The following is a 10,893-nucleotide window of genomic DNA, read 5'->3' as shown; positions in this document are numbered from 1 at the left end:
TGCTCGATGTACAGAGAATCAGAGTCGAACAGAACAAAAGACAAAGCACTAATTGTAAACAGGATGAGAGAAGTAAAGCATTAGATTATCTACAACGATGAAACTGTAAACCTCCAGTGTTGCATGGGGCTGTAGTGCTACACCTTGTGAGGGAAGGACAGGACAGGACAAGACAGAACAGGACAAGGACAGGAGGGGAAGAAGCATGCAGGGCCAGGGTCGTGAACCCGGCTGTACAACTCAAGTGCGGTGGCCCCAACGCCAAGCAGTCATCCAGCCCGGGGGGCTCGGCCTCAGGAGCTCCGCCGCGAAGCTAAGTGAGAACCCACCCCTCCCCCCGTTACTATGACTGGCAGTCATTGGCCCTACCCCGTGTAACAGACACAGAACACATGGAGATGAGTGTGCGTGTGTGTTGCATTGAAATCCCGGAGGGCACCTGGGCGTGCTGAAACCCAGTGTGATGCCCGCACCCTCCCGGCCCCTCAGGAACCCCTCGATATGGTGCACCTGTACCTCATAATATGGTGCTTGTCATACAATAAAAATTTGAAAGACAATTACACATACTGAAACTAGTATAAATATTGTATGTAAAATTAATGAAATCACATAATTTTTTTAAAATAATGTAATGTATAACAATGTAAAATCTGAGATGGAGCAATTGGTAGTTTTTATTTCCATCCATCCGTTTTCCAAAAATGCTTCAATGAAGTTTCTTCCTTTATCCGATGGGCATTGTGTGCTATTCTTTTAATTTGACATGTCTACAAGTCACTTTTATGTACTGCAATGTATGCTAAAGTAACACAACACAACATTTTAAATCAAATTTACCATTCAGTATAAAATATATGAAACTCTATTGTATACACTATGTACATATAAATAGCTATAAGATTACCAGAGACAAACCGAAGGGTGCAGTTTCTCAATTTGTCCACCAGATGTTGCTGTTAATTTCCAACATTCCACCTGTTTCCGCTTGTTGTGTATATATATATATATATATATTTAGAAATAAAACCTCTGACTTAACTATTGGGCTTACTATACTGTTGGTTATTATAGTGGCACTTGGAGAGTTTTTATTTTATTTTTTTTAGGTGGTCGGCTACCTAGTATAAAAGTTTGCGGGCACAAGAAGACACGCTCAACTTCCCAGCATCCTCCTTGTTGTGTTCCATCTGTCTGTTTTATGTTGAAAGGTCTCCGATTGTGTTCCCCAACAATATTTCCGTGAATTGTGAGGAGTTTGAAGGTGGGTGTCATTTTCCATTTGTCCGCTAGGCTGCGCCCTTTGTCGTCGACGGCTGCGCCTGGGATCGAGGCCAGGGCACCTGCACCAAATCGAGACGTCACAGCACGAGTCCTCCACAAACGCGCAAAGTCCTTCTTGAAGCGTCGAGCGCATTGCAAAGCGAGGTGCCACTGTGATGCAATATGTGCATTATTGCGAAATCTTCGCCACAGCGAGACCTTCACGCGCACCATCAGGAGTGAACCCAGTCTCTTCATAAAAACCTCATCACTGTACTCGCTTAACTTGAAGAATTCAAGCTTGATGCAATATGTTCTTCAGTGTCTTGGGCGTAATTTGATAACGATTGACAATATTCCCAATATGCTTGTGTTGCTTCTTCACTCTTCACCAACTGCTTTGTCTTCACCTTCTTGCCAGCAGGATGTGTTTACCTAGCAACACCTTGGTTGCATCGTTTGACTGCGCGCACACACACACACACACTGAGGAGATGCTCATTGAAGAAGGGGGGAGGGGCCAGCATCTGGCATGCTGATGGCTAAGTATAAGACCCCCCCTGCAAGAATGCGACCCGCACGATCGACGAGTGGTCGCCGACATGCAGCATCCCGCCTTGGTGGCCGCCTTCCTGGCATCTTCCTGGACTTTGTGCAGCGCAGCTGGCGGTGAGTCAACCTGCTCCGTTGGCCTTCATTTTCCTTTCGGGATATTTTGCCTTCCCACACACACTCAGAGGACCATTGGTCTCGAATTCCGGCGTTGGTGCAGGTGCCTAATGTGTCTTTTCAATGTACTTATGCTTATTCAGATTTCTATTTTAAAACAAGAACAACTTTTTGTTTTTCTTGAAATCATAATAATAAATAAATACATCTATGTCACAGCGTTTTTATTTCATGTAAAAACATAATACAGATGAACGGATGGGACATGAAAGTTCAGTGCGCTTTTTTTTTTCCCTTTTTTTTTTTTTTTTTTAACCATATTGACAAAGTTGATTTAGTACCTGCAGAATCTCCTTTTTTTGTTTTTTTTTGTTTTTGTTTTGCAAGACTAAAATAGCAGACGAGGCGCACACGTGCGAACGTGTCCCTGTGCGCTCCATCTGCGTCGCCTCGCGCCGCCCTCCTGCGCGCGTCCTGGACCGACCTGGTCCACACAGACCCAACGAGGAGGATTTGGAACCCCGATTCTCTCTCTCTCTCTCTCTCTCTCCCCAGTGTGACGCAATGGCGTCTTTGCGTCTTTTCTGCGGCAGAACCTTCTCCGATGTACCTTGGCACCCCAAGCGCCAATATACTGTACAAGGTCTATTCCGGTTATTTGATTTTATAAAAAAAAAAGATAATAGTTGGCATTTCATATTTTATTTACTCAATGGGCAGGAAATAGGCGACAGACTCTCCAAATGCGCGATTCGTCCATGCTTACGATATGGAATCATATTAACATTTTTATTTTATTTTTTTGCCTGCTACTGTCAGAGATCAGGTCGATTTGCTATCGTGTGATTTCATGTTGCGGCGTGTTGTCATAATTATTCACAACGCAAGACTCTCCGATAATCTTGCTATACGCGCGCGGCAATATAATGAAAGGATCGTTTTCTGTGGCAACCAAAGCGTTCGTGCGCTCGCGTGGCCCCGTGCAGGTCTCGGCTTGATGCGCCGGTTGCCGTCTGCAGTCGGTCTCCGCGGCGTGAGACGGCAGCAGACCGGAAAGGGTTTTCTGTTTTTTTTTGTTGTTGCTTTTTTTCCCCCCAAAGTACCACACGGTCATAAAAAGGGACGCGGAGGCTTAGTTTTCCCTCCCGTGTGCTTTTTGTCCTTTTCTTGCCGGTTTCCTCGCACGGTGAGGCACATTCGTGACGACCTCTGATTGGCCGACGACTGCGCGGACAGGCATTTGATTGGCTGGACTCAAACAAGCGTTCGAAGTCACCGTTCATGTTAAGAACGCGCACGACGCACTGATCTGGAACACAATAAGCAAAGCCTTGGCGGAGGTAATGTGAGGTAATAGTTTAACATTATCAGAATTCAATTCAATCATAGTTCACAATGACGAAACTGCCTCATTCTGAATCAGGCTAATATTTGATCCCCCATTCAAATAGACAAGGATATATATATATATATATATATATATATATATATATATATATATATATATATATATATATACACACACACATACAGTGGGTAGGGAAAATATTCAGACCCCTTTAATTTTTTTCACTCGTTTATTTTGCAGCCATTTGCTAAAATCATTTAAGTTCATTTTTTCCTCATTAATGTACACACAGCAGCCCATGTTGACAGAAGAAATGGAATTGTTGACATTTTTGCAGATTTATTAAAAAATAAAAACTGAAATATCACACAGCCGGTTAATTGGAGACTCTAAATTGCCCGTAGGTGTGAATGGGAGGGCGAATGGTTGTTTCTATGTGCCCTGCGATTGGCTGGCAACCAGTTCAGGGTGTACCCTGCCTCCTTATATAGACAGGGGCGTGGCTTCCGAGATCAACATGAGTGTCACAGCAAAGGGTCTGCATACTTATGGCTGTGTGATAGGTGAGTTTTTCTTTTTGAATGAATCTGCAAAAATTTCAACAATCCTGTTTTTTTTCTGCCAATATGGGTGCTCTGTGTACATTTATGAGGCAAAAAAATTACTTCAATAATTTTAACAAATGGTTGCAATATAAAAGTGAAAAATTTAAGGGGGTCTGAATCATTTCCGTACCCACTATATATATATATATATATATGTGTGTGTGTGTGTGCGTGTGCGTGTCAAAAATGAACATTGTGATTGAATCTAATTTGAAGCGCACAACCAATATAAAGGCTTTCGGAGGAAATAAAAGGGGCTGATATAGGCCAATTAAATTGGCCGGCCGATTAATCGGTCGGGCCTTACTCTTGAATCACAGCTCTGAGGACCGGGGTTCAAATCCCGGCCCCGCCTGTGTGGAGTTTGCATGTTCCTCCCGCATCCCGAACCATGCGTGCTCGGTTGATTGAGGACTCTAAATTGCCCGTAGGCGCAAACGTGAGTGCGAATGCTCGATCGTTTCTACGTGCCCCGCGATTGGCTGGCGACCGGTTCAGGGTGCGCCCCGCCTCTCGCCCGAAGATAGCCGGGATAGGCCCCGGCACGCCCGCGACCCGCGTGAGGAGAAGCGGTGATGGAAAATGGATGGATGGGTGTGACGTCATACAGTTCCAGCTTTCATAAGCAATTGCTGCTGTTGTTGCCCACGCAGGCAGAGGGAAAAACATACCAACTCCACACAGGCGAGGCTGGGATTTGAGTCCGGGTCCTCAGACACGCTAAGCAGACGCCCACCGTGCCGCCAGCTGTCATTGCCTTATGACTAACATAAACAAGGTGCAGTGGATAAGATCACCAGGAACTCGATAGGTTTGACATGAATCACAATGGCTGCCACAGCAGAAGTGCTGGTGGGAGTTTGTTTTTTTTAGCAACCGTTATTGTGCGTGAGTGAGAGGAAAAGGTTGACATGGCAAAGACTTCCTTCTCCAATGCTTTCGTTACAATTCTAATAACAGAGCTGGAAACCCTCCCGCAATTTTTTTCAATGGCATCAATATTTGATCGGTCAGATAGCGGCAGATATTTGTCTCAAGAGTACGGGGCGGCAACGTGCGCTCCGATTGTGAAATATTAATAAACTTCACTGTCCAACCATGTGAGAACGTGTCCCCGCTCATGTAAGAGATTGTATCTGTGTGTTTATTCCGATAGGAAGGAAAAATATTTGAGAATATAATAAACAGATCCGGTATGTAGGGCATTTGTATGGCCGCTTACAAGAGCTGAGTTAAATATAGAAGAAGACTTGACTGGTTCAGTGTTTAAAAGAGACATTAAATGTGCACCAATGGGTTCAGTCATGTTATTTTCCCTTTCAGACTGGTGCTATCAGTCGCAGTTCACCTGTGAGCACCAATGTAACGGTAAGCCGGATTTCGGCACATTTTGTAACATCGGAAAACCCCAAGCTGAGAACTCGCGTCGCTGCTGTGTTGCAGCGCCGGAAAAGTGGAACCGCGCAAACGGCGCCTGTGCTGGAAAATCCCAATCGCCCATCAACGTTGTCACCAGAAAGACTTTGAAAGACGAGCGTCTGACTCCCTTCGACTTCGCCAACTACCAGCAGATCTTCCGGGGAACCGTGAAGAATAACGGCCACTCGGGTGAGCGCCAAGTCAGAGGGGTGACGGCGGAGAAGTCCACGCGTGACCGTGACTCTTTCGTCTTCTCCAGTTCAAGTGGGAGTTCCTCACCTATGCACCGTCTCGGGCGGAGGTCTGCCGAGCACCTACAAGGCCGTCCAGTTCCACCTGCACTGGGGCAACAATGGCGGGCCGGGCTCTGAACACACCATTGATGGGGAGCGCTATCCCATGGAGGTACCTCACAACAAATATACACGCCTTTTTGCTTTTTTGTTTTTTTTTTGGTTTTTTTTTTTTTTTATATACCCGCTGGACTCTCTGCTGGCCATTTGTGTCAGCCTCACCTTTTCCATCATGTTAGCTGTGTAGAAAGTAAAATAGATGTCACGAAACCTCCCAAGGTTTTATCATTTCCGACTTCTGCTCTTGACCTCAAATGTACCTCTTGGCTCCTTTGTGGCCACTTTTGGCCAATTAAACTCATCCAAACGACATTTTTTAATGATTTGTTATTACTTGGATTGAATCCTCCAAATTGGGTCAAATGAGTTTCATTCTCGACTCAAACATCTACTAGATGACGTCCTTTATAGATTTTTGGACAACAGAGCAATTTCATGTAATCTCCAAAAATGAGGCGTTTAATGGCTTACTATACAATGTTTCACAACCTTTATGGAGCCAAGCCGCCCATTTTACATGAGAAAAATCTCATGGCACAACACCAAACAAAAATCATGAAATAATGATGATCTCACCAATTGATTTGTGTGCTCCAACCATGCGACTGAATGACGCAATTTGGATTTTCGGAAGTGGCGATAACCTCTTCTGACCGTGGAGAAAAATGATATTTGTATTTAAGACCAGTTGAGGGTGTCGTCCGCCTTTCGCCCGGAGTCGGCTGGGATGGGCTCCGGCGCCCCGCGACGCTAACCGGGATAAGAGCTATTGAAAATGGATGGAAGTGGAAGTGGAAGTGGAAGTGGAAGTGGAAGTGGAAGCTCCCTCTGCTGTGCGTAGGCTGTACTATTAGCAATTTAAAGGGGAAATCAACCCGCAAAACGGGGGTTAGCGGACCCCCGTGCATGCTGCCATAACTAGCTCACTAACTAACTACTTGATGAAATGATGATTTGAACAACATTTTAGCAGGATTCAAACCATCATGTCATGAACCCATAGTTATGCTAGTTATGGCAGCATAGGCCAGTGTACCAGCCAAATGATTCTGAAGCTGTTAAGTAAAGGTCAAATTATTACATATAGCTAGCTTCCTTAAGCGCCCCATTCAATAGCCAATTTTATTATTTTTTCGGGTATGTAGGCAACTCTGAGGTTTTCTTTGACAGCTAAGCTTCTTCACACAAGCTGCATTCCTTAGATTGTCATAGGTTTTGTTGAAGTGTAACTTTTTGTCCACCTAATGTTGAAATGTCTACAGTTTGATAAAGCTACAATAGTTTTGTTGGTCAGTTTGCAGAAACATACAGAAAGGCCTGCGTGGAAAAAGTGGTCACATTCTAACTGTTTTCGTGCAGCTGCACATCGTGCACATGAAGCATCACTACAACGATTTGATGACAGCACTTGCAGATCCAGAAGGAGTTGCAGTCCTGGGCTTTTTTTATGAGGTGATTATTTCAATGCCATACTTTTTCAAAATCACACCGTCGGACAAGTGGAAACTCAGCCAAGATGAAATCTGTCACTTCCCACTTTCAAGATGTCCAACAGTGCAAACCGAAAGTATGACCCCGTTATCAGCGCTCTGCGAAGCATCAAACCCACAAGTAGGTGCTGATGTTCAATCAAAACAAGTTAAGTGTGAAAACATGGCCATCGTCCTTACATTGTTGTTGCTTTCCTCCTCCGTTCTCTCCTCTAGACGCCAATGCCTCTCTGCCTCCTACCTCCTTGGCACAGCTCATTCCGCCTGAGCACAACCTGACCACCTTTTACCGCTATAACGGATCTCTGACCACACCGGGCTGCACGGAGGCCGTGGTTTGGACCTTGTTCGAGAACCCCATCCCTCTGAGCTTTGAACAGGTTAGGATTTGTGAAAAGAATGCAGTATATTAGGGCGAAAAGCAGATTCATGTGGGAGTTAGTTCAATGTTATCACTGTCTTCAGTCCTCGGAGAGACCTCATTAGATGACATGCTTTCATGTCTGCCTGAATAACTGCACTCTCGTAAGGTTGCCCCGATAAATATAGTTTGGAGTCATCGGCATAATAATTCATGTTGATAGTTTTTTTTCCCCCCACATTAACTCATACATACAACTCATTTTTTTTTTTTTTTTTAAGTACAGTACACACACACATGTATGTACACTATTTATGTACTGTAAATGTGTACATATATTTGTATACATGTAAATATAGCCTATATGTATATATAGTGTACGCTCTTATTTAGTGTATGATTTTATTCATTTATTTTACTGAATAGAAAAGGGCAGCACAGAGGACTCGTGGTTAGCAGCAATGAAAATAAATCCATGGCTTTCACTGGATGGCAACAACAGTGTGAATAATAGCGGTCCAAGCACAAAGCCTTGTGGAACGCCACAATTCACTTCTGTTTACATACTGTTTAGTATTTCCAAATCCAACAAAGCGGTATATACCAAATCCCAAAAGCGCATTCTGACGAACTAAATATCTTTAGGTGCTGCATTCTTCTGACCGTTTTGATGTGATTTTCTCCATCAGCTGCGGGCTTTCTCCGAGCTCAAGTTCCACGATGGGAAGCCAATGGTGGGGACCTTCAGGCCGGTGCAGCCCCTGAATGGCCGACAGGTGTTCCGATCCGGAGGTGCGGCGGTCTCGGTCAGCTCCGGCCTCCTCGCGGCCGCCCTGGCTACGGCGGCGGGACTCTCCCGGCTCAATTAAGAGCGAAGCGCCTGTGCTGCACTGCGACACTCATGAACGTTGAACATCATTCCTGGTTTTGTGACACCATCACCGCGTGGTCTCCAAAATGGTTACACGCGTCGTAGTGCATGCATGACTCACCGGGTGGCCCCACTCCCCTTTATCACACACATGACAAGGGTCGTCAAAGAACACCTTGGAGGTGTATAAGGGTTGATCAGCATGCATGCGTGCATAGTGAATCAGTAGGTCGTACGTCCGTGACCAGTGCAGTCAGACCCCTGCCCTGATGTTTCACGGCGTCATCAAAAACACACACAACACAAACACAAACACAAACACAAACGCATCCTCATGCACTTTGAAGTTCATCCACCTTGAGCAATGTCAAGCAAATTTGGTCTCCGCTAATGTCAGCGTGAGCGGCCGGCACGTGACGCCTCGTTCTCTCTCAATGGCGCCACGGAGCTATTAATAGCACAACTGAGTCATAAAAACAAAGCTCAGTTTCAAAGCCAGCGGTCAAAGTAGTCAGTACTTTGCCTTATTTTTCCTCCGATCTCAAAGTCCTTTGCCGGTGGAGAGCGAGGTGGGCAGGTATTGGCCGTCTTCGCTGTCCATGTGACCCGGTGTCAATGCCGGGGCTCTCTGAGGAACGATGTTGCGGTGGGGAGAGTGCAACGCAATTCACTTACATTCCCGCTCCCAGCGCAAACGATCGGAAGTCGCATGGATCGGCACGTCTGAGGCTGCGCAATCCAAATTCACACACGCACTGTCCACCCCTCAAGCATCCCGTCCGTGTCTCATTTCCGACTGCAACTGGGTTCAGAGACCGCAGAGTTTGATGCGCCGAATGCCACTGACGGAATTACATCCTACGGACTCCTCTAAACGCTTACGTGTATCCTGACGGGAGACGGGACCGATTTGCCGTGATGACCAAGGAAGCTGTATATTCTTTTTTTTCCCCCCATAGTTTCGTGATGCATTAACGTATAATTCTATGCCGTTCTAATGCACACGATCCACATGTATTTTATGCATTGGATGTGTCTATTGATATGAGCTGCACCGTCACGGTATTATTTATGTATTATCGTATATATCGAGTTGTACGCTTTTCAGGGCGGCAACTTGTGAAATGCGTCGTAGGTGATATAAAGAACGTGATACTGTTGAACAATAAAGGACATATGGCTTTTTAACCAACGGCCTCTTTGTAAGTGTTGACGTTACGGCTCGGCACGCGCCATTTACCTTGTCGGCCATTTGAGACGGGTTTTCATTTACTGAGCTCCTTTTTGTATTTAAAGGGACCCCCCCAAAAACCTCCAGGGAAAAACACAAGAGCAACTCCCGTCATAAGAATTAGAAAGCTGCCGGCCGTCATGAATGGGCTCTCGTGCCCCCGTTTTCGTGGCAAATCCTCAAAATGATTATCAAACTTCGATGCCACGCTTCAGCGCAATTAGTTACATGAAGTACAACTTCCCGCCCCATGACAAAAGGATGAGAACAGTCCCATTTGGAATCTTAAGAGTTGGGGGCAAGGTTTTCTCCAAGACTCAAACAACAAATAGAGAATTCCTTCAACAAATGTGAAGCAAACTTTTATATGTCCGAATGTTCTAATTGGGAGCATATATTGCTGGTTTATGCCGAATGACAAGAGAAATAGACAACATGATATGACAAGGGTTGCAGAATTCCGGGAATTTTCCAAAGAATTAACATTCAACAAAGAGGGAACTCGAACATCGCTAACCAATTCAAGTCGGCGACTGACCTTCGCACAGCAACCCCGATCCAGAACCTGCCGGCGTTATCGCAAAACGATATTCTGGAGCGCCACCTCTGTTATTTTATTGAACCACAAACAACATGTCAAGATTGTCCTGGAAAAAGTGGATTGCCGAGGCCGCCGCAGCAAGATTTCTGCGTCAGCGGACAATACAAAGAGAGGAAACAGATGAGATGAAAGGAGAGGCTGTGGATAAAGCCCCGCATTTTTCATCTTGTTACCGGCTTCCAAGATGGCGATCGTGCATCCTTTGCAAATTTCTCCAGGATATATTTGAGAGGCTGTCGGCAATGATAGCCCCAATGATTTCATGTCTTCGTTTCGGGGGCAAAAAGGCTCGCCAAAATGCTTTCGTTTTTAGCCACAGGTATAAATGAACTAGTCAACGAACACGCATTTGTAATCGCAGCCAAACCAGTTGCGGACGGTCGGCGACTAATAAAAACTAGCTGCAGAACCACATGCGACGTGACTGAATTGTTCAGGCGCATTATTTGCCGCGGCTTGGTGTGCGGCCGACTATGGGAATATACAGTATGTAACCGGATTCAATTTCCAAATTTGAAAAATTACACACAACTCTCTTAACGGGTTACTTAACTTGATCTTGCAGTATAATCTTAGCAGCAATTGATTTCTACCCTGCAGTGTGCATCCCTCAATCGTATACACAGTCTAACACAAACCCACTGATGACAGTAAAAAAAAATACAAAATACAAAATACAATA

General features: G+C 45.2%; 1 protein-coding gene across 1 annotated transcript; it reads left to right on the top strand.

Moving 5' to 3' along the window:
• The first annotated feature begins 1,305 nt into the window (after window positions 1-1,305).
• On the top strand, window positions 1,306-9,567 carry ca4a (carbonic anhydrase IV a). Its single transcript, XM_061751067.1, has 8 exons — window positions 1,306-1,932; window positions 5,209-5,253; window positions 5,329-5,493; window positions 5,564-5,709; window positions 7,017-7,109; window positions 7,202-7,268; window positions 7,364-7,527; window positions 8,198-9,567. The coding sequence occupies exons 1-8, from the start codon at window positions 1,866-1,868 to the stop codon at window positions 8,375-8,377; spliced, it is 927 nt and encodes a 308-aa protein (XP_061607051.1). The 5' UTR covers window positions 1,306-1,865; the 3' UTR covers window positions 8,378-9,567.
• Window positions 9,568-10,893: the final 1,326 nt, after the last annotated feature.

This window comes from Phyllopteryx taeniolatus, chromosome 17, assembly GCF_024500385.1.
Source record: "Phyllopteryx taeniolatus isolate TA_2022b chromosome 17, UOR_Ptae_1.2, whole genome shotgun sequence".
NCBI classification, from domain to species: Eukaryota; Metazoa; Chordata; class Actinopteri; order Syngnathiformes; family Syngnathidae; genus Phyllopteryx; species Phyllopteryx taeniolatus.
This window is presented reverse-complemented; position numbering and strand designations above follow the sequence as displayed.

Coding starts and splice junctions, on each gene's coding strand:
- ca4a (XM_061751067.1), top strand. CDS start 1,866: ATGCAGCATCCCGCCTTGGTGGCCGCCTTCCTGGCATCTTCCTGGACT. Junction 5,254..5,328: donor CTGTGAGCACCAATGTAACG/GTAAGCCGGATT, acceptor GCTGTGTTGCAG/CGCCGGAAAAGTGGAACCGC. Junction 7,110..7,201: donor TCCTGGGCTTTTTTTATGAG/GTGATTATTTCA, acceptor CCCACTTTCAAG/ATGTCCAACAGTGCAAACCG.